This window comes from Haemaphysalis longicornis, unplaced genomic scaffold (genome assembly GCF_048455015.1).
Source record: "Haemaphysalis longicornis isolate Haplotype H1 unplaced genomic scaffold, Haemaphysalis longicornis Haplotype H1 scaffold_14, whole genome shotgun sequence".
NCBI lineage: Eukaryota > Metazoa > Arthropoda > Arachnida > Ixodida > Ixodidae > Haemaphysalis > Haemaphysalis longicornis.
This window is the reverse complement of record NW_027526245.1, coordinates 40,094,411-40,121,957: the sequence shown is the minus strand read 5'-3', so window position 1 is coordinate 40,121,957 and position 27,547 is coordinate 40,094,411. Positions and strand designations below refer to the sequence as shown.

The 27,547-nt window shown below is 45.1% G+C and overlaps 1 protein-coding gene across 1 annotated transcript; it reads left to right on the top strand.

Annotated features, from left to right (window-relative positions):
* Positions 1-1,089: 1,089 nt before the first annotated feature.
* On the top strand, positions 1,090-15,338 carry LOC144164860 (uncharacterized). The gene is made up of 3 exons (XM_077695107.1): positions 1,090-1,414; positions 10,472-10,609; positions 15,225-15,338. The coding sequence occupies exons 1-3, from the start codon at positions 1,289-1,291 to the stop codon at positions 15,336-15,338; spliced, it is 378 nt and encodes a 125-aa protein (XP_077551233.1). The 5' UTR covers positions 1,090-1,288.
* Positions 15,339-27,547: the final 12,209 nt, after the last annotated feature.

Sequence of the window (27,547 nt, the reverse complement as noted above, 5' to 3'; positions counted from 1 at the left end):
ATCGGCCGTGAACTACGAATGGCACGTGTGATAGTCATTGCCTAATCACTTCAAGGGGGTATCATACCGCCAGAATGCCATTGAGAGCTCCGTTACTCAGAAGCTATACAAATCTCTAGTACGGCAGTTTTATCGATTCCGCAGGACTAACACGGTATGTAGCTGCTAAGTATCGCCAGGGAAAGCTGCAATGGTTTTCGTTCAAAGCACGTAACACGACTGCAGTGTGGCTCGGAAGCCTTGTTCCGTACATCGGGGGCGTTAAGTAGCGCTAAGGCCTTTGGACGGCCACCGCGCTCCCTGGGTCGACTCCTGTTTCTGCGGGTGGCGAATCGAAATTCTCGAGGTGGCGCTGGTAGGAAACGGGTTTCATAAAAGTGAACGTATTTCCCCTAACAGAGCAGACCCGCAGTGGACAAGATTGGACGTAACGCACTCCTGTTTCGCGTGCATGTGCGCATGCAATGTGTGCGCACGTGTGTTCTCAGCACGCATGCGTCGTTGTGTGCCTACCTGATCTCGAAAGCTCACTACGGATGGCCTAATAAGGCTAAGTTCGGAAGAACCCGTACTGTCATATAAAAGCTTTCACACAACCTTAGTCTGAATGTAAAATTTCATTCCGTAATAACCTTTCGTTCTTAAAAATTGAATTAAGAGAACGGGTTGTGAAAGTAGTACTGAAGACGAAAAAGATAGACGTCATTCCGCGCGCAGCTGTTGTAAACCACTATACACATGTTGATGGAGGGAGCCTATGAAGTGTTCCTCATTGTCTCGGCGGGATTGTCGCTTGCACTCGGCTTCTCTGGTGGCAAATGCTAGGACCTGACGCATGCGCTCGACGTCTTGGGCGAGAACTGCTGAGTCCTCCCTAGGCTGGCGCATGAGCTAGCCCATAGAATGACGTTAACCGCCCTCCCCTTTCGAGAGCAGCTGCAACCCTAATCTTTACCCGAGCACACAGGGGGGTTGCCATTGTTCACCGGCGCCTTGTCATCCATTATGCGGTTTCGATGCTTGTTTTGTGGTTTTTTCTTTACACGAATACTGGGCTGTGTGTTGCACGCCTGATTAGTGCCATGCATGCGCTCGTTGTCTTAGGCGGGAGCTGCTGTGTCCTATCTGGTTTCTTTGTTTACGACACGAAATTTTCCCACCAACGGGACGCTTACAGCTTCGCTGTAAAATTGGATCAGATTACGTTTCAGAAGCTCCTCACAACACGCCTGAGCATGGCGCGTACGCGAAGGCTGCGCTTGTTTTTGTTTTTGCGCAGAAAGACAGCATGCTCGAGGGCGGCCAACCGGAGCAACCGTCGCAAAGCTCTGCCAAATCCCGTTCGAGCCGCAGGGGCAGCATTTCAAGGAAAGCGGAGGACATCAGCGCCACGAGCGCGCTTGAGAGCAAGCAGGTGAGCTAGAAATTTGAGAAGAAATGTAATGCAAACCAGAGAAGTCATCAGGTTGACATTGTTCAGAACAACGGAAAACTGCTAGAGTTCAAAACATTGAAAGTTGAAAACTCAGTGCATGTATGTCTTCCTTGTAGTTCTACTTAAAAAAAAATGACTATCTATTAGACGGGAATGTGAGGCTGCAGGCCAGACGCAAAACAAAATTGTCTGCGAAACAAGCAGTATGCCTTTCCAAAAGTTCCGTGAAGACAAAAAGTGAAGTTTGGTTTCTTAAAAAGGCTGCTCTGCTTCCATAAGAATGATACCAATTTTATAGCAAAGTTCCAACAACTCATCGAGATATTATAGAAAACCGTTGAAGCAGTGAGGACCCCCGAACAACTTTCCGGCGATTTCTCTATGACTTGTTTTCGGAAACATGTTTTTGGGAATGGCGACCACCGAGAAACGTGACTGGGTAATATTAGTAAGGCCTCTAGTTCCGCTTGATCGTGTCGCTTGAAAGCCAACATCGAGTTAACAGATGGATGACTATCATCACAGTGCTGACCAATATTACGTTACTGCCGCCCATATTACGTCAGTACAGCGCGAATTTGCCAAGCTTTTTGAATATTTCCGGAACTTTTCTTGGCTAAAAAATGGCTTTCCTGCATGAAATAGGACTGAGTAAGTTATAAAACTGTAATTTTTTCAAACTAAACAGTTGTATTTTATATTCATGGACATTTTTAAGGAGCACTGTTATGTTGATAAGTAGTGATGTGTTCGTCACTGCGACGCCATTTTAAGCATGCCTTCTGCAACTACCCTAGTATATTATAGTGCAGCCTCCCAAGGACACGCTTTCCTGGCAACTAAGGCTTTTGAAGCACATTTACAACACACTAAAGGTTAAGACGTTGCAGGTAGAAGCAACTCAGATTCGATTTCAAGTGGTTTGAACCGTATCCTGTATTTCCGCCCTTTTGGGCAACACTTGTAACCAACGTAGATGCATCTTGGGAAATCGCGAAGATGAGCTTGATCGGCTTTTGAATTAGTTTTTTGTCGGCTTTATGTTTTTTAGTAGTAAATCCCTGTTCCCTCTTCAAAAGGGCAGAACACTATAGTTTTTAGCCTTGTATGAGGAGTTTTTTTTCAAAATTAGTCGAATCCACGTGAAGAGAATTTCAAAACAAGCGAGAATTTTGGTAAGAGGCCTAAATATAATGCTGTCGAAAGTAACGTCCCCTAGCTGACATGTAAAACATATCGTATAATATTTTTGACAGCAGCATTGAGGCTCGGTCGCAAATTCTTGCGGAATTCTGTTCAGGTGGATTCGACTCATTTCGAAAAAAAAGCTGTTGATATTATTGGACCCATTTTATGATTTTTTCGACTATTAAGACCGTCCAGGGAACTTGCCATGGGGAGTTCAAAAATGAAAAAAAAATGGGCAAAATAAATGAAACGGCAATAATAAATTACGAAGAACTTGAGCACAAAATAAGGAACAAAGTAAGTCCGCGCCCGTCTGTCTCCTTCGTGTTAGTGCTGTACTTCAAGCGCAGTTTTCATTAAACACAGCAAAGAAGAGTATCGCCATTCCTCATCTGTTCTCCTCGAATAGCCACTTCACGTATTTGAAACGGATTGCTTGTGGGATTGTTCAGAGGATGGGATATTACGTGAAGAAAAATAATGATGACGCCTAACATTGTGCCAGCATCAAGACTATATAAAAAAAGAGAAGACACAATGTCCATCGCTTATCTTCCCATGCCGTTTTTTATGTTACTCCTATAATTGGACACGAGTAGATTCTTCATAGAACCATGAAGACAAATTACAAGTTTTGTCATTTCGAAAGGTAGTACCGTGATATATAAAATATTTCCATGTTTAAGAGAATCTTTGGGAAAATAAGCTAAATGATATTAGAACGCATACACATGTACGGAGTAACCATCCCCTTCCTGTGCTCCATTAGGACGTCCCAGAATTTAGTTAGTGGTTTCCGGCCGCCTTCAAAACGTGCCGCACTCCAAGCTTCATTATGTGTTTGTAGTGGCCCGTGTGCATTGTATAGTGGTTCTTGTGTTTCTCGCTACGGGAATGAGGCTGTTTGTTGACAGTTTTTGCGGCTATTCCTAAATTTCTGACATCGAAGCAACCTGGCTTTTTAAGCATCGAACAGCAGTGCGAAATGGTGTGGTATAAGCAATATATTGGTATGAACGTTGTTTAAATTGATGTATATTGGCAGAGTATGGTCATAATGAACATTATGGTTATGCTTTATGTCATGGTATGGTATAACATCATGGTATGCTCAGAATACGGTCATCATGAAAATTAACCATTATAATCTGGTAAGAAATCAGGCAATGCTTCAGGCAAATCAGCAGGCAACCGCTCCTGCTGGGCGTACCAGCCTAGGAGCGGTAAACCTCTCCTCCCGTTCTATTCAGCTCATTCAAAACTTGTTAAAAGAGGCATTGTGAACCTCTCCTTCGGCAAGGCCCTTGGTCACCGAATACAGTTAAACCTGGATGTAACGAAATTGAAAAAAGTTCGCAAATTTTCGTTACATCCAGGTTTTCGTTACATGCAGTTTTCAAGTAAACACCAGGGAAATCATCACGAACACCAAAAAAAACATGCGGCAGATGCCCATTTAGCGCAACTTACCTCAAATGTTTATTTAACACAAAAAAACTGCGTTATTTTCGCCTGTGTGTTTCGCGTCAAAGACGACGCAACGCGGCGGTCCAGAGAAACGAACTCCTCCAAAGCTTCCGCATCATCCTGCGAGCCGACGTGACGGCGCAGCACGTCCAGCGCATCCAAGACCTCCTTTGCTGTAGGCAACGGGAATGTATCCGCCTCTGACGAACCTTCATCATCGCCGCGATCTCTAACAGTTTCTACAAGTGCCACATCCGACATTTCTTCTGTAGACACAGCATCACTGTCAGCGTACAAAAAGTCACAACGATACCCACGACGTCGCCGCGCTGAGCATGCGCTACGCCTAACAACAGAACACCTACCGGACCAGCCTAACCAGAGTGCGCTCGCCCGTTCGGCACGGCAGCGCCACCAGACGTCACAAAACATCGATGCTCGCATGGATGGCACGCACTTGCTTGCTGCAATCGTATGCGTTCTACCCGCCATCTTGCCCCATATTTTTTCCCCTATTATATAGAACTTGCGCGTTGTATTTACAAATTTTTAGTAGTGTTACGGCTCAAAATCATAAATGATCAGTGCCGCGAATTCGTTACATTCAGGTCGATTACCGCAACACCTTCGTTACGTGGAGGTCACAAATACATGGACTTCTATGGAGATGGAGTTGGGGATTGGAAAAAATTTGTTAAATCCAGGAATTCGTTACATGGAGGTTCGTTACATCCAGGTTTAACTGTAGTAAATAGTACGACAAACGTTTCAGCCTTCTTTTATTAGTTCCATCATGTTCCCCTCACGCGATTGGTACCACTGTATCGTCTGTACAGTAATATTTTGGTACCACTTTTTTAAAATCATTAATAACTCAAGTTGATACAAGGTTTCACGATGGAATTTATGACTCATTATTTACTCGCCCTGGCTATGTGATGGTTCCAGCAGACAGGCAGCTCAGTAAAGGCGGCTGGGTTGCAATTCTTTTTCGTTTCGATTAAAACTTTTTCCTACTCCGTCCGGCTTTTGGTACAAAGTCTGTTCGGCGAAAGCTACCCCCCTAGAAGACGCACCTAGCGGAGGGCGTCTCTTATCGCCCGCACAGCACCGCTCCACATGACCGAATATCTTAGCGAGTACGTGAGGGAACAGAATATGGATACTGCCAACGTTGTTTGCATCGGGAATTTTTTGAGCAGCCATTCGCTGGCTCTCGCTATACTAATCCGGCACAAGGAGTCTAATTCACCATGATACTTTGTTTCTCACTTTACTTTGGCATTGTTCAGGTTGCCATGTCCACACTAGAAGCAACGCACTGTTAGATCTGGCTTTCTGTAGCTCCCACATTGCCTAAACAGGATTTTAATGCGAAGTTACCGATGGCATTTAAGACCACAGGGCGGACTCGGCTACCTCGCCTTTCCACATTTCTAAGCAAAATATGGTCTTCTCTACTTCTCATGCTTTAGAGCAGGTTAATGACGTCTCGATAAGAGGATTAACAAACGCTTAGTACTGTCTCACTTGTACATATCGTCGGAAACCATTTAGAAAACAATGACTTAAAAAACAAATCAAACGTTTTATCGTTCTCAAAGCCAAGAAAAAGAGCACAAAACTTCCGAGGATGGATCGCGAGATCTCACAGCTTCCTCACCGCGTGCGCCGGCTCAGGCGCGCAAAGCATGCAAATAAAGCTGGGAGCATTGCGCGGTTCGTAGGGGCTAAAACCTAGTTACGCTGCAAGCGAATTCTGCCAAGGACGTTTTTTGTCTCCAGCAGCTGGTCACCGTTTTGAAGAACAATCCACGCATGTTCTGGTCGGTCGTCAGTCACCTCGTGATTCATCTTCCATGCCTATCAAAGTTGTGAGCGAAATCAACAATGACCCTTCTATAACTCGAACGCTTTGGAGCCTATGTACAGTCGGTAGTTTTACTCGACAAGAACGTTAACCCTACTTTGTCTCGCACTGATCAAGGCCTCTCGATAACTGATAGGGATGTCGCATTTCAAGGTGCTCTAAACAACGATCCAAAGCTGGATACCAAGAAATCTGCAGGACCTGATGATATCCCGAACAGAACACGAGGGGTCGCCGTGGGAATGAAGAGATATAGCTGCGTGGGAGGGACTGCTCAGTCCTCCTCAGAATCCTCAGTCGACTCCTCAGTCGATATTTTCAGCGAAGCAAGCAGATGCACGGCCAACGGTTTTGACTCCCTCAGAACGGCAGCACAAAAATGGCGCTTTATTGAGTTCCTTCGACGTAATACGGACGTACTCCTGTAATTTTAACTCTCTAGGACCAGCTTTTCGTGCTGGGTGGTGATATGACATCTTAGACATTGTGCAGCTTATGAGGGGTGCAGTTTAAGAAATCTAATTCACCCATTTACATATTTGCTAGGCTAAAATTTCTGAAATTGGGTTCTCGGTATTTTAGTGGGTAGACTTTGTAAGCAAAAAACCAATCGGCTATATCTTAACGGGCTGAGAACTTATTGAGGAATTGACAGAAAAACGTAAGTTAGCCCGAAAGCTAGTTAGTCTGATTAGAGGTTGGTTAAGTACAACCCCGTAAAGCAGTTTTAGACATTTCAGTGAGTTACCGATATGAGCAAGAATCAGTTGGATACGCATAAGGGCCACGTATTAACGAACCACGGTATTGGACCGTGTCTGTAGGGGCACGTTTAACAGTCCAAGCCCACCTAAAGCAGGTGAAAAGGATCCTAAAGGAAATATTAATGCGGGCAACCCACCTAAAATAGAGAAAACAATCCAAACAAAAATAGAATCATGCACATAAGCTTACCGCAGCTGCCCTTGGCTTAGTTAACTACGGGACAGTTGAAACCGATATAAAGGAGGCCAACCCAGTTTAGAGTTTAGTTAAGAAATATTGTGAACCAAAACAGACCTAACAAAGAATAAAATCACGCTAATGTACAAAAACATTCAAGCGAAATAACCGGACCTACATAAAAGAGACCAAGCCACTGAAAAGTACAAAATAAATGACAAAACAAGAGCTCGAACTGGCCTTAAGGGAACAAAACCACCCAAAGAGTTGTTTATAGTGCACAAATCTGCCATAAATAGATACTACGCGTTATAAAACGAAACGAAGCAAAAGATACAATTGAAATGAAAAAAAAAGCGGCTTCTGCGGGAGTGAAACATGGTTCATGCGACTGATATCTAGAAACGGAACCTCTATACCCCGAAACCAGACAGTGGAAGTGCGTTTAAACACAGTATAAAACGTGCGTGCATATAAGCTCAAACGAGCCTACGGATGGCGCCACTGGTCGCAGTCGCATGTGGACCTCTACGGGATGTGGTTTGTGAATGCGCGGACGGGCCTGCGATATAAGGAGAAATTTACGAAAGAATATTCTCTTCATTTTCGCTCTCTCAGGGCTGTAATTTTACGAAACTTGCGCCATACTTAGTATCTAAAGCATAATAAAAATTCACCCCGAGAAATTCTAGCCTCTGTGACCTGCAGTTCGACTTGGCGTTGATATGACCCGCTAGTCCTTTTCCACAAATTTGGTAATTAAAATCGAACATTCTTATCACCCTTTTAGTGGCGTTGTTGACAAAATATTTAAGAATGTTTTTTTTTGCATTTGCATGAGTAGCCCTCGGTCGAATGCTTATTTTGGGGGATCTGTAAGCCCACCGAATCTACTCCGAAAAGCAGGTTCGTACCGCAAGAGTATGTTGGGATGAAACTCTGGAACTGCTTTTTTGAGATTTTTACGGCTACCTAGCAAGAAAGCACTAAGATATCTCTGCCGGAAAGCGAGAGTATCACGAATTTGTGAAAGCAGAATTTCTGTCTTTTTGTCCATTTGGGCTGAAATTTTTGAAATCCTGCTATAGTACGCCTTTCTGCCATGATAGAAATGTACCCCCGAAGTTTCAATACTCTAGGCCTAGCAGTTTAGTCGGACGGCCGGTCAGTCAGGCCCTACTCTTTACGGGCGTAGAAAATATCGTGCTGTCGCCTGCAGTGGTATGCCTGCGCAGCCTCTGGTAAATCAACCGCATGCTAAACGTTTTACACCCTTTTTGGCCAAAAAAGGTGTAGTATAAGTGGAGAAATGGTGTTGGGAAGCCAGTGTACCTTTTTCTTGAAACTCTACCATTATGTATAGCTCTACATCCATTTGGTGAGGAAAAATGCTCTTGACCAACTTAAACACCCTTGGTATTTTCTATGGTGTCGAAAGGGTGGGGGAAAGGTGTTCAGCTATTCATTAAGGCCATGCATGCATGTATAATTGCACTGTGAAGTACAAGACATCCCCCTCATACACCCCTCCTCATCTGGTAAGACATGTTCAAAAGCAAAAGAAAAAGTTCTGCAATTATAACTCGTTTCCATATACGGTGCGCATCATGACCAAAGTTTAGCTTTGGCACGTTCAACGTCAATTTGAAGTTCTGAAATTAAAAAAGACTATATATACACAATAAACCGTTTTACACCCTTATTGACTAAAAAAGGTGTAGCATAACTGGAATAAGGGTGTTGGGAAGTCTTTACCCCCTTTTCGGTGGTTCAAACACCCAAATTCGTAGCTTTACACTCTTTTTAAGTGACAACAAAGGTGTTCACCGAGTGCAACACCCCTGCTTTTCTGTAGGGTGTTGAAAGGGTGTGAAACAGTTGTACAGTTACAAAAAAAACAAATACGGCGGCGCGGGGGGTCTACCTACCTTCTTCCGGTGTTGCTAAGTTTTGCTGATTTTGCTAGTATCCCAAAAAGACTACCAGATTTAAAATGGTATAGTAAGAGGTGAGCATACGCATGCTCCCCTTGTGCTCACACCCGAACGGGCTCGAATGCCGAGTATTTATTAAAATTATAGAACTTATTGGACATAATACCCACCTCACGATTAAAGGTGTTTTTTTTTAAATCTGCGTGCTGACTTGTATATGCCAGCATTAGAATGCATAGTTCCAATGTCAACGCTGCATTATCTGATTTTATTGGAGCTCAGCGACTCTCTCAGAAACATTTCCTCTACTGACTATAAGAGCAAAACCAATAGATGTAGTTCCACGTAAGTATGCATTCCCGCTCCATATGCACCTTGTCGGTTTTTGTGCTCAATTGATTTGTGGTCCAAGTGTGACTTGTGCGTGTTGGATGTGTCTGTCATGCTGCTAGCTCAGCTGATCCACATTGTCACGCGTAGCTGCGCGGCCCACACCCTTTTTTACGGTGTTAAGCGACCTTAGACCCTTTGTAAGGGTTTTCACAAGAACACCATTTTTTTCATCCTTACACCCGTTTTTAGCCAAAACACATTTTAAAGGTGTGCGCCAAGGTACGATGCTTCTACACCCTTTTCTGACACAAAGGCTGTAAAAAAGTTTAGTGTGCATTATGCGTAGGTGTCACCCATCAGCGTCACCCCGTTTTTTTCCCGCACTAACACATTCAGTTATAGTTTGTTTCCAAATATAATATAGAAATAGAAAACACTTGTCTTCTCAGCCAGCTTTCTTTCCTGATGATGAATGTTTGTCTGACACGGAAGATTTATTGACTTTTCGTTAAACTAAAAGTTGAGAACGCGGAAATAGGAAAGACGGGTGAAGGGAGGTAAAACGGGAACGTTTTCTGTTTCACCTTACTTCGGCCGTCATTCCTTTGAACTCCTCGTAAATGTTGCCAACATTCTTTTAATCTGTTTAATTTTCTTAAGGTGACGCTGTTTGGAATTTGTTAGATCTTGACTGCAGCAGTGCACCCGAGCCACTCCTGCAACACACATGAGGGGCCGTATAATACAAATAAATAAGTTAATAGAATACAGTTTGATATAGAACCTGCGACTGCAAATGGGCTGTATGATGAAGCATTAACTTTTTTTAAGCAATGTGATGACGAATGTGTCTACACAATCATGCCATGTCGTAGTAGTAAGCCCATCGTAGAAGACCCAGTATTGATTAAAATGTTGCTGCCATATACAACCCGACCTGGTGTCGAGGGTCGGGGGCCGGAAGCCATTCATATAAGTCCCTGAGAAGCCATCAGTTTAGGGTTGCAGCAAACGTGTGCCTTCTTTTTTTCCAGATTAATTTCTAGCTGTGCTAGAACATGGCCTTCATTGTTATTGGGACGTTTGAAGGTACCAAAGTTGATTTTTGTCTTCACACTCCGTTTGAGTGACACATGTAGAGAAGACTGTTAGGTGGTATACCTGCACAGGAAGTTCCAGATCAAGGAACGGCGCATAAAGGGTTACCATTTCTTCCGAATAGAGTGCGTGTAAAGGCGCGTGTTTTTATAGGCTTTGTCTCAGCGAGAGAATGTGATATCACGATCCTGTTCCTTTCACTAGGAGGCAAGCCAGGAAACCACTCGCGGGGAAACTACGCAAAGCCAGACGGGAAGTGATGCCCCAGCAACTCGGAACCTCAAGCGGCAAACAGGAAAAATGGACATCTCCATGAAGCCAAGTGACTCAAGCGCCGGCACGGTAAGTGCTGTGCAACAGCTGTAAAGTTTTTGTCATGTCGTAAGTGAGCTCGAATGACATAATGTAACATCTTAAAACAGCTCACGTTACGACACATTTTAAGCTCTAAACGTCTAACAGAAAGGAATTCATAACAGAAAGGAATTTCTAACAGAAATTCTAACAGAAAGGAATTTCTGGCAAAGATTGCCGCCAAAAACACAATTCACAGTGCCGAACCTGCGAAGCTCTCCTAAAATTGTACAAATTCAAGAAGGGCAGATGGCGGCCCTGTGTATTCTTGAAGCCGGCCTTGCAGGGGGAGGCGGAGAATTCGTTAGTGTCACAGTCATGTTTTTTTGTACGAAATGTGGGTGTTAGTCACCTGGCTGTAGGGAAAACGCCTAGTTTACATAGTCCCTACAGCACAGCATTCCTTACGGCCTTGAACCCACCTGAGACAGCACACGTCAAAGTTGAAAGGCGAGTTCGTTGCCGAGAATGTTTTTTCACTCTTGCTTTCAATGCAACAGGCGTCTGGCTGTTGAGAAGCACGGAACAAATTTTCACCAGTCACCTCTTGCACGACAGCCGCTGGAATGCACCCACGGCGGCAGCTTGGCGCCTTCATTTTATTTACGTCTGGGCAACGTTCTCAACTCCCTGACAAGTCGTTATCAACCACGACAAAATCACGAGCTCTTCACCATGCCATTCATTCAATGCAGCGATATGCGAAGCATGAAATCACAGTTATTCTTGAACAATTTCTTAGTAATTAGCTCTCAGAAACGAGCACGTTTTATTAATTTGTTGGATGTGAGCTGCCGTAGGAACTCAACAAGTTGGTAGTGGAACTTCTTTGTAGAGTTACGAACGCCGCGATTGAACAAGAAAGTTCTTTTTAATGTTCTTACATCATTTAGGATTCCACTAATTACACCAAAGGGGGACCAAATAGAAGGCCTGAAGCCTCTGTGTTGTGTCTAGCAAGACGAATTTATTCTGAATCTCCAGAAACATAAATTCATAAGCGCATCGCCATAACCATCAAAGGCAGGGTACGTGGGCCGAGGAAGTAGCGCCAGCCAGCCCCGCCTGCCTGCTGCTCTGGTGTGAATCTGAGTGCGCTCGCAGCCTAGGTGGCAGGGCCTCGGAGCAGAGCTCGACCGCTGCACTACTCGTGACTTCACATTGAAGTAGCTCCCGGTTCTATCAATTGGTGAATGATCACATAATGTTGGCTTGAACGAGTAACGACGGTCGGTCGAGTATCAATTGGTGAATGATCACATAATGTTGGATTGAACGAGTAACGACGGTCGGTCGAGAAGAGCACAAAGGGCGCAGTTCTGCTGCAAATGAAATGCGTGCACTGCTATTCAAGCCCTCACACATACACAGAAACGTTGCACAAGTTCAAGGAATGCAGTAAAACCGGATCCTCTGCAAGTGCAGTTCACAGTTATCTCTTTTGGTTTTCAATTACGCAACAAGAGGTGGGCTAGCGTACGCGAGACCTTTCGTGTATATTTATGATGCCTGGGCAGTTGCCCGTAAGACCCTATTCCGTTTTTCTTTATAAGGCCAATTGTTCGTTAATTGATCAATGGCCGCCGAGCACTCCCAGTCATATCAATGGAAAAGTGGTGGCAGGAATGCATTATATGGAGCGATGCTGTGCGCTCGCGTGCCCATGTTAATCATGCAGCTTCCGGTTTGTCCAATGAAAAATTTCCCTATATAAATGGAATGCTATCAATAATTTCTGGCTGGCGGCCCGTCTACCAAGTACGATAATGCCGTTCGCATCCCTTGCTGCTGAGTTTGTCCTTGACGGGTATGCGCAATCTGATGTGCTTTGCCTTAGAGTTTAATGCCTCATGTAGTGCGTTGTGAGGTACCGAAATTCGGTGTTGCAGAAAATAGGAGCGTGAGGCGGGGAGACCCCGCCGAGGAATGAACAGCGGCACGCGGGTAAAGGGGGCAAGGGTAGAAGAGGGTTCTGAGGAAGCGCGACGGAGCACGCACCGGAAAGAGGAAACAGCAGCGGAGGAAATAGTAGGCCGCTGTCACAGGTGAAGCTAAACTACACACATGGTCTAGCAAAAGTGCTCTCTTGGTCATCTCGAATAAAGCAAAAGCCGCATTCTTTAGAGCCCAAAACACCAGTTATGACCTCAGGAAGGCTATCTGGTGGGGGGCTAGTGAAAAACAAATAAGTCATCAAGTTAAATCTTTCGGTGTTTAGTTTAGTGAGTTCATGCGGTGGAAACAGAAGTGAAGACTTCGAGAAGTCGGCGCTAAAGCTACGTTTTCACCACAGTGCGGAGTTACAGTGAATCCTGAGTAGGCTTAACTGAAAACATGGTTTGGATTCCGTGAATGGTCGAGAATTAAAGGCTGGTTCAGTTTCATAGCATTACTTCACACCTAATACATTGCAAAGCTGTCGGCACCCGCTTTTACTGTGAAGTTTGGCTCTTAAGGATAGAGGAATTGTGTTTACACGAACAGCACACCTCTGCCTTAATCACGTAGATGAGTTCGTGTTTCTTCCGATCTTGCACTTTTTTAGCAATCATTCGTGACTGCGACTACCATAACATTTGTTACGGTTATTTGGTATCCACCAAATGCTGCCGTTTAGAGGGCATTTAAACACTTTTCCCACGCGCACCTAGTATTTCGTTTCTCAATTGTACCAATTAAGTCAAGTAACTAAGGTGGTATAGGTTTTCGGAAACGTTAACCTTCGTTTGGTGTCCCAAAAATGCAAGTAAACGAAGGTTGCTGATATAAATGAACTTGTCCGTTTTCAAATGTTCGAAAACTTTGTTTGATACATAAAGTTTCCTTAGCATCTTCTTGGTAATCGAGAAAGAAAAATTTCGTTCACCTGAAATTGAAATGGAAATTTGGCGGATCCCACACGCACCTGTGAATCGTTGTAAAGCGAAGCCTTCAGTCATGTTTGCATCGTCATTAATGCGAATGTTGTGAGCTGCGCACTGGAGTTGAAGTAGCACTGTCTGAAATGATTACATGGGCTGGAAAAACTGGGTTGAGAAGAGAGTGTGAGTGGCATTTTTATTCGCTCCTCGCTTCTGGGCGTAGTTATAACGAAGCTCCTCGCATCTCATTGTCGCCACGAGTTGTTTGTTGCCTTGTCTCGCGTCTTTAAGCCAGCATACCCATCACACTTTCGCTGTCTGCGTCTTGTTTAGCTGTTACCGAAGAAGTTTGGGTTGTGGGTGACGCTTCGTTCGGGCGTGGGTGTTGGGCGCTGTGGGAACGTTTTTGAGCAATTTCACTGGCGCTTGTTCACGTACTCGCGGAGACCAGCGCGCCGTCTGGTGGTCTTCTGAGAATTCCAGGACGCTCCTTCTCGCAGCCAGAGCGACGGACGCCGTCGCGTATGGGCGGCACATTCGGCCGGTGGAGCAGCAGCCGACAGTAGGAGCCCCTCCAAAGTTCTCAAGAGAGGCTAATAAAGCTGCGCTTTGTTGAGGATTACAGCGGGTATTACAGGCATCGAGAACTCGCTGTAGACACATCTGGGGAAACAGGTCCGTGGGTCGCGCCCAGAGAAGTGGGTGTGTCACTTATTCCGACTGCACGCTCTATATGTACGCCAGTCACTGTCCACGAGTTCGCCCGCTACATTTACAGTTACTTCGGTCCTACCGGAACAAGTGTCTTTTGAACCGTCATGTTTATCACGAATAAATCATAAAATATTTATTACTAAGTCAATATTTATTATAAAGTGATAATGCAATTTCGGCGCCAGATATCAACTGATAAGACGGAACTCCTTCCTAGTCGACGTGCTGTAACACACCCTTATTTTGAGGAACCGATGCATCTTGGCCCTAGCGTTCACGTTGTTATTCCTAATCTCGAATATGAGAGACTTGGTGGAACTAAGTCGTGCTAAATTCGAAATCATGACTTGATTGAAGCAAGAAGCCTCGAATTGCTAAGGAACGAACTCGCATCGGCAGCCACAACTGTAATATGGTATGTATACAGGAGGCCCTAGTTCATGTCCTACGATGTATTTTTACTAGGAGGCCCTAGTTCATGTCCTACGATGTAACTTCAACAAAGAGGATGTCACGTATCCGTGCAGTTGAAATAGTTTTTTGTTTAAAACGGCTAAAGAAACTTCTGGTGCGTCATGTGCAAAATGTGCAAAACGGGATACAGTACAGAAAGTCACTGCCCCAAAGCGCGTTTTGTTTGTTTCCCGTTAGTGATACCGAATATTTCGTTTTTCGTTTTTTCTATCAGCCAGTTATCACAGACTTTGTTGTATTGCGAACGTAATATACATTGCATTTATTTAGAGAGGTTCCTTCCTTATCTTCCCTTGGCTATTTGCTGCCGATCTGCATCTGAGATGTTGATCACTGTCAGAAAAGTAAGCGAGGCCTTGCGCAAGCTTTTTTCCTTTTTGAGCGCGACGCCCGAAAAGTTATAGAACGCGAATATGACTGCTTGAATGAAGCAAAATATCGCCCTGAGATTCCTCTCAGCAGAACGTTCCGCCCCAGCGAGCAGTAAGCATGTCCGGTTATAGCGAATCTTGAAGTACGCACCCGTTTGTCCTTCCTTGGCGGGCGGTTCGCAGACGGTGAGCACAACCAGCAGAGCCAGCTCTCGGGGCAGGAGTGCCGGGCAAACCTCTGAAGATGTGGACGAAGACGAGACCTCAAGTAAGGGTTTTATGGTCGCACAAACATAGGAGCTACCTCAAGGAAAGAAAACGGAGTAGCGAAGAATTAGATCGTGTTAACTTCGTGCAGGTTAAAAGCGCTGATTCTTCGCCGACGTTTTAACGAAGCAAATCACTCGAGTGTATGAACAACTGAAATTATAGCAAATATTTTGGAAATTGCAAGGAGAATGAGTGATTATTCTCGCAGCAATAAATTTATGAATAATGTTCTTGTTTTGGTCGGCATGAAGGCGAGTACCACAGAATGCCGGACTTTAATTTTTAGTTTTTTTTTAGATGGCGGGGTCACCCATAGCGGCAAGCCTATCTCACAGAAACGACCTTGAGTATGGCGCTGTACTTGAAGTGTCCGCGGAGACATCTTTGGTATTTCGTCAGTTTACTTTTGCCGTGCATATTGTTGGTGCTCCGTTCGAGGCGCCCGGTTGTCTTTGCACGAGTGAAGTGAGCAGCAGTAGAGGAAACGAGCCCCTTTTAAGAAGACAGGACGCTAGCCAGTGGTGATGTTTTCGGTCGGAAGATGACCATGCCTTACGTTGGCCTCTCTTGTTTGCTTGTGTATGTGCACTTGATTGCTTGCAGTGCGATTATAGTTGGGACACGAAGTGGCCACCTTTGTCGATAAGCGGAGTGACACACTGACGGGATGGCGTCACGGATGGTTGTGTAAGGACCGACCGGAACGGCCATCCGCTCTTGCAGACACGCGTGCGTTTTTGTCTGCGCCTTGCCTTCATCAGAACGCTTTGTTGTCACTGCCCTGAGAGCGATCGATTCTGTCGTCAGCTGCACGGCACGGAGAGAGGCTTCGCTATCACCGAGGTTGCGCCAGTCTAAATGCGAAAGACATTACCATCCGTTCGTCTATTTTATTCAGCGGAATAAATGTAGACTGCTTACCTTTACTTGACTGTAAACCAAAAAGTATTTTAAAATCTTTTGGTGGATTTTATGAAAGTGTGAGCCTCTCCCCCTCTCCCTAGCACACTTGAATTCCGCTCAGGTGATAGGGCCTCGCACAGGCTTCACAGTTGCGGATCATGACGTTTCTCTCACGTCCCTTTTCCACCGTCCCAACCACCGTCCCAACCCTGTTTAGCGCTCTATATATCCTTCTCAACAGTCACGGGTTGCTCGTTTCAGAAGGGGCTCTGGCTGCGTGTCACCGCTTTTCTTACCTGGTAGTGTCGGCTTTTCCTCTCCATGATTCCGGTGCCTTCCTTCCCCGCCCGCGCTGGCTGCAGACTGAGTTGTAAACGCGTGCAGGCGGTGGCGGGAGCGACAAGATACGGGGAATTGCCAGAGGTGGCTGGCGAGCCGCGCTTCCACCTGTCTCCATAGACAGGAATCCAGCGTTCCGAAAGCTCTCCGCTCACTAACCTCCGGTCGGCCGTTCTCTGCTCTATCACTTGCTCTATTGATTGAATGGCCAGAAAAGTTTGCCGAGGTGCGTCATCCAACTTATTGGCTGGATTGTAAGCCGAAGTATTTTTTTTTTTGCTAAATGTGGCCTGAACATTTGTGTGCGCGTCAAGATTTGGCTGAATACCGAAATAGGTTCGGCGCCAGCACCATTGCATTCACGCGAATTACCCCTCAAATCCAACTCAATCCAGTTCAAAACAATTCGTCAACATCCCGTCAGGAAATTTTATAACACCAATACTTCAGCGGGCATATCTTAGCCATTATTCTTAGTTGGGCATATTTCTGCTACTGCAGTTGGCATGTTGTTTCAGCCATTATAGATCCGAAGAGGTACCACTATAAAGCGTCCACTATTTGCAAGGTAGTTTCATTTGTCGACTGCAAGGCGTACCTTGCACCATCATGCACCCTGGTCCTCCGGGAGACATCAGCGTGCGACTGAATTAAACGAGAGCCATATTGTCATGTAAGGCTTTACCGGCCAGGAGCACAAATGTTTTTCATATATTTTTAAGACCTACTGGTGGAATTCATAAATTAGCAGTGACAGAACCAAGGGCCCGTCACTTCTGAAATTATGAAGATCAAAGAACGTGAAATCGTAAATACCTTCACCGAATGAGCTCACGTTTTAATGCCAGGAGGAGGTGCATAAGCAAGTGTATGAAGCATAAACAATTTTTGCTGTCGCAGTTGCTTGGTCAAATAAAACATCTTCATCCATGTACGTGGCGTCATGTTTTTCAGGTCTGCGCTGTAAAACCAACGGCAAATTATTTTTTCATAGTTTAATTAGGCAAACGTTACGATAAGCGTTACGATACGTTACGATACGGTGTGCGTTACGGTAAACGTTACGATACGATTTGCGCGTTACGATAAGAGGCGCGTTAGAAGCGTACAAAAATCATGCAAAATCATGAGCTTTCTCGTGATGGATACTTTGGTTGTCGTCTAAGCTTTCCAAACCCCTTCGACCATGTCGAAATGGAACAATAAGATAGACGCCAGCTTCATACCGTGACGGACACAGGTTAGATTAACCTGAACCGTCTTTTTCTTTCACTATGGCGCTTTCGCGTTAGACGCGCCATCAGGAAGAACAGTAAAGCTCCGCTTTTTTGCGGTATTTATCACGACGCAAAATGTTTTGCTTATGTTGAATTCAGTTTCCACTATTGAAACATTCCACGAGATACAGACATACCATAGCAGGGGTTTCTTTCGGCGATCGCAAATGAGGATAAAATGTTGGTTCGCGGCGCTGTATTGGTGAAGTCAAGTAAACGACATCAAATCAACAGTTGGGTTTACGCGCTCTGTCATCGGTGCGATTGAGGCGCATTGCGCCATAAAGAAGTAAACTCCGGGAAAAGTCCAAAAGCACCCAACACAACACTTACCTTTACCCTAATTGGGCAATACTTTCTCAAAACTGGTGATTCTTCATTCTGTCCGTCACCTTTCCGGCCATTCTACCACCCCTACTGGCAGATACATCCTCGAGTCAATCGGGCTTCATGCAGTGACTGTTATTGCTCCCAGAGTATACATTCCTCCCGACTTGCACAATATCCTGCTCGTGCGGTCCACTCCCCGTAATATGCAGCCGGAGCACAATATTTAACGGTGTGAACTTCGGGCATGCGTCCTAACTTTCAAATACCCCATCGGCCCATCTACTGCCTATGTAGACGTCGCTAGTTATATCCGCCATGACGCCTACGCAATCGCCGCTGCCGTTGATTCGAAAACAACCTCTCACCACTCTCCGTCTCTCCGAACACGCTCTCCTACCTGTGTGAAAAAGGCGGATATTGCGCAGGCACTCACTCATTGGCATATTCCAACAATTGTTATCTCCGATTTCAAAACCGCCATTGAAATTTTTCTGTTTGGGAATATTTCCTCGCAGGCTCCGAAAACCTACTTCAAAATGTTCCCACACCTCCGTGGAGGTATTTGGACTCCTGCCTATGCGGGGTTAGGAAGAAATAAAGCGGTAACCTTCCAGCTCGATAGCTTACCGACCGAGCGGGGCCAAGCCTCACCCATACCCATGGAGCCACGGATAATACATCACGGATAAACGATACGGCGCCATCTTCAAATCAATGCCTTCCCGGTCACGGCAGGCTACAGGCAGTTCATCCATCTATATTTTCCTCTACAAAATTCCCCTACTGCGCAGACCACGAATCATTTGCTGATACCACTTGGCAATGCCCTAAAAAATAATTTACTCTCACGTCTTCTGTGGAGCACTGGGATGCCATGTTAGGTGACTGGGACCCTCGGGTCCAGCAAGGACTCGCTGGTGGAGCAGCCCAGGTCACCCCTCGTCGTCGAGGTGGTACTCAACAGAGTATTCTTTCTCCCTCCCTCCTTCTCATGATATTTTCACAGGTACAAGTGCGGTTCTAGAAAATATTTATCAAAGCTCGTTTTAGCGATCATCATCATCATCATCCTACTTACGACCACTGCAGGGTTAAGGCCTCTCTCATAGATCTCCAATTAGCCCGGTCCTGTGCTAACTGCGACCAATTTATTCCCGCAAACTTTTTGAGCATCTTCCCATCCAATTTTCTGCCGCCCCTGCCACGGTTCCCTTCTCTAGGGATCCACTCTGTTACCATTAATGACCATCGCTTACCTTGCCTTCGTATTACATGCCCTGACCACACCCATTTCTTCTACTTAATTTCTACTAATATGTTCTGAAGACGCGTTTGTTCCATGACCCACTCCGTTGTATTGTTGTCCCTTAATGTTACACTTGTCATCTTCCGTTCCATTGCTCGCTGAGTCATCCTCAATTTAAGTTGAACACTCTTAGTGAGCCTCCAAGTTTCTGCCCTGTAGGTGAGTACCGGTAAGATGCAGCTGTCATACGCTGTCATAGCGATATCTTCCCTCAAACTAAACCAACATAGTTACACCTAGCATGCCGTACTTGAGGTTTACAAAACGATTTAGACCAGCTTGGTGTTTTAAAGCTCGGCGAAATCTGAGCACACAGCGTTTTTGTTTTGCTTTTTTGCGAGACACATATGCGCGTCTTCGCATGCTCACAAGATGATAAGGTCGGCTTTTCAATAGCATCCAATTATTAGCCTACCCAATGCAATAGCAATTACAGGAAAAAACAAGCATAGAATCAGAATCAGATTTTTTTTTTATTTTTCCGCAGTGGAAAAACGGACCTCAGACAAAAAGCTGCTCATTCAGCAGCTTGACGAGGCCTGAGGCCCTACACACGAGGTGGCAGCGGCAGCACACAAGACACTTGCAGGCTCGAAAAAATAGGAAAGGAAATAGAGGGAAGAAAAAAAATTATTCCCAGAAAGGGCGTGATCAAGAACAGCAACAAAATAACCTGGAATAATTACATACGCACAAACAAATATAACACCACAGTACACTCACATAGTATAAACACATGTACACGCGCAAAAATTTAAACAACCGTGATCACATCGAAACCGGCACAAACACGTATACACGTGTATGACATGTACACAAAGTCCAGTGCACACATGCATACCTCCAGGGAAAACGACAATTTATTACAAGTTACTTTCAGAAAAAATGACAAAAAAGCTTGGTACACTTTGTACTGAAATAATAATAATAATAAAAACACGAAGAATCAGACGTTCACACAACGCTGTTAGCAACGCAATAAAAGAAAAAAGAAACACGCACGCACATAAATGGAATTCAAAGGCAAATTCGACAGTTCGTTTTGGACTAATAAAAGTAAAACAGTGTAGCACGCAACGTGAGAACTCGCGGCTATCTTCTACCCTTAGGAAATTCTGCTTAAAAATTGCGCAATTTAATTAAGTTTATTTCTTTTGGGACCGTCAAAAAAAAGTTATATTAGTGTTCAGGGTGTAAGGTATTCTATATTTTAACATTTGTTGACCGTAGTTTGTGCGCATTCTGGGAAGACACCACTTTTCTGTGTTTCGAGTGTTAGCGGCCAGTATGCGTTCTTGCAATGCTGACATTTTGATTAGGAAAGTAGTGCGGAGTGAGGTTATAGAAGTGAACGATGAAACAATAACGTACTGCAGCATCATGTGAACGGATAGACCTTTGAAGGGAATGAAGAGTGGTTTAGTATGATCTCAGTACTGTTCGCCCGCAACTATGCGAATCGCTTTATTTTGCAGGCTTACAATTGTATTCATGTTAGTATGTGATGCGGTACCCCAACCAAGATGACAATATGTAATATGAGATAGAAATAATGAATCGTATATCTGCGTTTTTATGTTAACTAGAAGAATGCTATGACACCGAAAAAGGGCTCCTACAGCTTTTGACGAACTTATGGATACGTAATTAGTGCATTCAATCCATCGAAGGTGCTCGTAAGATATAACACCCAGTGTTTTATGGTGGCTAACGACCTCAATAATATTATTACCAAGGTTAATAAATAAATTTGTTCCTACGCACCGATTTATTGGGCGGAAAAGGACAGCTTTCGACTTAATCGTATTTATTTCAGGGGGTTAGTTAAAGTGATTTAGTCGTTGAACATTTGGCGAAGAAAAAAATATTGGCACACAGTTGTTCAATATGTAAATCATAGCAAATAAACAGGTCGTAGAAAAGCTCGTGCAAAACTGAAAATGTTCCACACATCGCGACAAGTAAAAACAAAAGCTCATGCAAGACAGCAAAGCCCACGCAAATCACGACTAACAAGAGGTGCTTGTATCTTTTTGTGGTGACTTTCGCTTAACCATATGCATGAGATCCTTACTGTGGATTTCCGACATCCGAAATTAAAATCCCGCTGCCAGAACCCCTTCTGGAAATTTTTGAAAGAACAATGCGTTTGATAAATTTATCGCGTGAGGGTGAGAGGAAAAAAGCGGAAAGTGACGAGTGTAGGCACCCCAAGATGGCGTGCTACTTAGAACTTCGAAAGTTGATTGAAGAACGAAAACCCTAAACATAACCAGAATATTATCACTCTTTCGCGATGTCCCACAGTTTTTACACACTACGACTGCTTCGCTTTTTTTGGAGTGACACATCGCTGGTGTGCCGTCTGCAAGTCGGCCAAGGAACAGCATTTTTTTTAGTTTGCCACTCGTCCTCACGACTTTTTTTTTGTTTTGAAGCCAGAAGTACGCTCGGCGTTCCTAGTCGCAGGTTAGATGCCTCTTTGACTTCCTCCTGACGACGGCATTGTGCTGTTGAGAGCACCCGTTTAACAGCGCGTAACATCTCCCTCTTGGGACTATTCGTGTGAAGTCAAACGCATCAGATGCAGTTTCCTTGCATTAGCCCAATCATTTACACCTCGTACCGCAATAGAGTACAATAATCTGCCATCGCACATTGTCAGCGAGCACTAGTAAATGCCTTGAAATTTACTGGTGCTCCGCGCAGTAATATCTGTGCGTAATGAACATAATTTCCCTGTTTTTTTGTGCGAACGCGGCTCTCTTTATCTTTTTAAGGCACTAAATTCTTGCACTGGTGAACGACGCCTCGATGGCACCGTTAACGGCGTCTCGATTACGACTATGGCGACGACGACGTCTCAATGATATCGGGACGTCTCGATGGTGACGTCTGGATGACACCGACGACTCTTCTTATTGTTATTTGTGTTCTTTCCCTTTGTTTACGCTGATGTATTCTTATTTTAAGCGCAGAGCTCTTTCGGCCCCAGCTTGACGTCGTAGCAGGACCGTGGTCACGCTGTCGAGCCACCGCAGTCACGCGACGTCACAGACCCAAACACAGGCTATGGAAATATAGCCGCGTGTCCCTCTATTCAGCCTTCCTGCCAAAAGTTAAAAGGATACTTGAACAAGAAGTCTATATGGCAGAACTGTTAGAAAGTCCTGGAACAACTCGCACTAGTCATACACTCTAAGAAATCGGTGCAAGTGTGCTTCACGACAACGCCTCCGAACCACCATTGAGCGTGCTTAAATTTGCGAATTCGGCGAATGACGAGGCTCAGCATGCGATTAAAGACAAACTAGGATCTGCGCTGGGACAACTGCGCAAGGCGTGCGTGTGCGCTGTTGTCCCAGCGCAGATCCTAGTTTGTCTTTAATCGCATGCTGAGCCTCGTCATTCGCCGAATTCGCAAATTTAAGCACGCTCAATGGTGGTTCGGAGGCGTTGTCGTGAAGCACACTTGCACCGATTTCTTAGAGTGTATGACTAGTGCGAGTTGTTCCAGGACTTTCTAACAGTTCTGCCATATAGACTTCTTGTTCAAGTATCCTTTTAACTTTTGGCAGGAAGGCTGAATAGAGGGACACGCGGCTATATTTCCATAGCCTGTGTTTGGGTGCGTGTGCGCTGTTGTCCCAGCGCAGATCCTAGTTTTTACTTTAATGGCATGCTGGGCCTTCTCATTCTCCAATTTCGCACATTTAAGCACGCTCAATGGTGGTTCGGAGGCGTTGTCGTGAAGCACACTTGCACCGATTTCTTAGAGTGTACATATTCTCATTATTTGTGCAAAAAATTGAAGGTACATTTGAGGAAAAAAAAATGTGGCTGGCGATTACGAGGCTCCGTAATGCGAAATTCGTGCGCAGCTAACCTGGGTCTCAGGAAGCGAGCTCACACCATCGCTGAGGCAGCACTCACTCGTGGGTTCTCTCGACGGCAGCGATGGTGAGCCTCTGCGTAGGCGGTGCGAAGTGCGTCTAAGGAAGGAACCGCCAACTGCGTCTTACGAAGCGAGCGCACATCATTGTCACGCGTACGCCTCCCCCTCACCCTTTCGCCAAGCGTCGCACAGACCAGCGTATCCGGCGGGCAACAGCATATCGCCCTCCCCCAATCCCTGTCGCCACAATTTCTTCGGCAGTTTTCTTTCTGTCGTCGCTGGCTCGGTTACAACGCCGTCGCCGTTCCCGGGGTCGTGGCCGTCACCGCTACCCAACTACGGTTGCGGCGGCCAAAGTGCTGTGCACTTTGGCCGCCGCAATCTATGTGCTGTGCAATCTATGTGCTGTGCAATCAAAGTGCTGTGCAATCTATGCACTTAACCGGCAGTCCCCGCGCTCGCTTAGTTAGGCATGCTTGTTGGTTTGGGTTTTACGAGAGTAAGGAAAAAAGTTGTCGCCGAAGAAAAAAGTCGACACGCTTAAAATGGCGCTGAAAGGTAGCACGCGTGATATGAAACCAAGCTCAAAAATAACAGAAATCTCGTTCGTGCTGTTCCAGGTAGATCAAGAAAAAAAAAGGATGTCAGCTTTCCAGTAGAAGGCGCGCGAGCACTGCGAAGGTGAAAAATTTGATTTTCACTGCACAAACCTCTGTTCAATTCATCGAGATAGGCGTGAGAGAGGGAGGGGAAGAACGTGAGGAGTGGTAGCAAACTGCCCCTATGGAGAATTCACTGCTCAGCACTTCCGATAGCTTTCACGATGATTGGAACTGCTTTACATTTGGTCCTTTTTGTTGTTGTGTCATATTTTGCGCTCCATAATTGGACTTTTAGTTTTTTCTTGTATAAAAATAAACCTTTCTGTGTTGCACACAACCCTTTTTGTTCAGCTGGGTCAGCGCATGAAATGGTTTGCTTACTAAGCAAAACCCATTTTCTTTCACTGAAGGAAACGGGCATGTGGCCATGTCCAGGACGTACGAATAAAATTACCTTGTGATGAAACAAGAGTTGTACCTTTGAAGGCGGTTATGCAGCTCAAAGCTAGGCTCGATATTGATGTACTGATCGAAAGTCCTGTACGAGTGAGAAGCAGCATTACGTAAAGGGGGACATGGCGTAATAAGAACATTAGGTGTGCGAGGCGAGCGCTTATAACTACAATAATACTTTGGAAAAAACGCAGGAAAATCTACATTGAAACTTACCAGGCGAATTATCAGGATTAATAAAGGTGCAAGAACGGAAATGTTGTCGAGATATCGTTATTCAATGAAATATAATCTGAAATGAAATCTATAACCCGGTTAGTGAATACAAGGAAAGGGCGCGCAAAGCAACAAAGTCAGGAATAAAACGAAGTGAGAAAACGAAGTGTTGCCTGGATTCCACCAGAAGCACTACTCCCAGCGAGATCCTTCCGCTGGCTGAATTGAATTCAGGCGCTGCAGCGATAACGCGACTTCGATAAGCGGGCTAAGTGCATAGTCTGCAGATGTACAAGGAAGCGATAGGCTGTACCAGGGTACTTTGAGCTGGATATGTTGCAGTATGGTGAGAAATCAAGTTTTATCATGGATGGTCAGGCTCGCCGGGGGTTTTATTGAGTGTTAAATATGCCACGCACCTGCGTTTTCAACTTATTCCAGAATTTGGTTTTGTTTATCCATTAAGGTGCCCCAAACCTTCTAGAAAGCTTTACCCAGGGGAAATTGAAAGGCTACGCATCAGTGCGTGATACCAGCACAATGTACGCGACGTTGCTAAGCATCATAATACAAAGCGTAGAGGTTTAGGCCAAGTAAAGTTCTCAACACTGCAGTGAATGCAAATAGGCGTGAACGTGTACGCTTTTAGAGAGAGCATGGCACATTTATCACCACCAATGGGGCCCAAGGAACAACATAAGGGCGCATAAACACAACAACAGGCAAGATATGTACACTAATAATTTGAAATATCTCAAAAGTCTGTCAGCACTTGCTGATGGGATGGTGGCTGAATCAGTTTTGCATGTTATCTTACAATAAAAAGCATTTCAACCACCGATAGAGCTAACGGCGCGTTGTGGTATTTGTTGTTAAAAAGGTAGGGGTTGTGCTGTTCACCTGTGTTAACAAGGGCGGATATCTGAAGTGGCCGGAGGTTACGATTGCTAGTGAACGTGGCGCAGCTATAATCCAGTGAGCAGAACTGAGAGCCGCAAACGTTTTCACCACATGTCGAGCGACGGCAGAATAAGCGAATTTGTGAATTAAAGGTACACTCACACGATGTGAGTATGAAGTAAAAAAGCACAAACCTTTGTTGTGAACTGCGTTGAGCTGTTTCCTTTGATTTGAGCTTACCGGTGCCACATATTTGAAGCATGGTGGTGTCCGGTATTCGCCCCGAGCGCGAACACAGTCGGCCCCTGGCGGCGGCGGGACGAACCGCTCCTAGTGTGGCACGGCCGGACTGGAGGAGCGGCGAACGCGCACTCGCCCGCCGCTCCTCCAGCCCGGCAGTGAGTGTGGATGGCGCTCTCGCGTCGTCTGCTTTTTCCCGTTGCGTGCGGCGCAAGAAGCGTGCTGCACACAAAGAAACAAGCAATATGTGTGCTAGTTTGGCAGTAAGCAATGGCATAGTTACCTCTGCTTGCGCATTTCCTCTAGAAACGCAATAATCAGCGGCCGTTCCGGTTAATGCGCTGGTTTAATTCCACGAAACATCTTCGCCCTGGTCACCGCTTGAGTGTGAAACGTGTTATAAACATTGCTTCCACACATTGCACTTTTCTTATTGTTGAGTGCAGTCGTCTGCCGTTTCGGGAACGTCGAAAGGTACTTTTTGAAGGTGGCGTGGTGATTATTTAAAGGATAAAAGTTTAGTACGCGAAACGGGTAAGGCGCGACAAGACCTGTGCATGCGCGTGCAAATTCCACACCCTTGTAAAATTTCGCTGTGTCCTTATTGAAAGAAGAAACAAACAAAAACATTTACACTGCACACGACCCGTGCGCTATCGCCCATACATTACCGGACACATATTTTACACCCGCAAGCGCCTGGGTGATCGAATTCTTCCCGTAGCTTTTCTAAAATAAATACCATTTTTGGGCAGTCGTTGTTTATACTGAGGAGGAGGAATAAACATTTATTCAACTGTATCGAGTTGCTAATTTTACGTATTATTTAAAATACGTTTCCACGGATCCGCAAGAGTATTTAGGAGGGATTTTTCGGCAAAATTAAGCAGTTGTGAGTTTGCGTCAGTCATGCGGCATTTTGTTTGTCATTTTCATATATATCATTTTCAAATCCGACATGAATCACCTTGCCCAAAAACGTGTCTCACTCAGCATAACCAAATGCCTAATATGGTCACGTCTTAACCTCTTAAGGTTGACCTAAGTTTAAAGAAAGAGGAGAAAACGCGTAATATAATGCACGTTGTTGCCCACATGTGTGAGGGGTGTGTGCCATGACTCGCTGTTTTTTTTATTTTTTCCCACAATGCTTGCTTTCAATACAATTTTGAAAAAGGCGAGCCACAATTCCGGGACGATCCCAGACCAAAGGGGGTTAATCAGTTTTGAAAATACGTACTGCTTTTTCACCGCTACAGAACACGACACCTAGTGTAGTTTCGATTGTAAGTGATACTGATAACCATAGTTTGGCTTTTCGCGTTACATGCGTTCTCTTCTCGCTGCTCTTGCAATGTTGGCAGGACCCCCCCCCCCTCCCCGCCCCAACTTCTCGAAAAAAAACTAAACAGAATGTCATTTTTTAACCAATCCTCAAGAATTAAATGCCAAGACAAAGGCGATGTTGAGTTTACAAAACAAAGTAGTTACCGGGAATCCGTTGCGCTGATTCGCAACGAGAAATAAAAAGGAAATGTTTTACTGCATCTACAACAGCGCAGCTTCATCTATTGCCATCTTTAGGGTTCTAAGCGACCTTACACGCAAGAATGCAAACACATCTCGCTGTTGCAGGCACCTGTTATATTTTAAAAGGAACGCAAATGGTCAACAGAGCAGCCGTAACAAAAAAGTTGTGCTCACTGTGAGGCCCCAGAAGCTTGGTTTGCACACTGTAAACCTGCTTGTCACTTTGCGAGAACCTAGGTAAACAT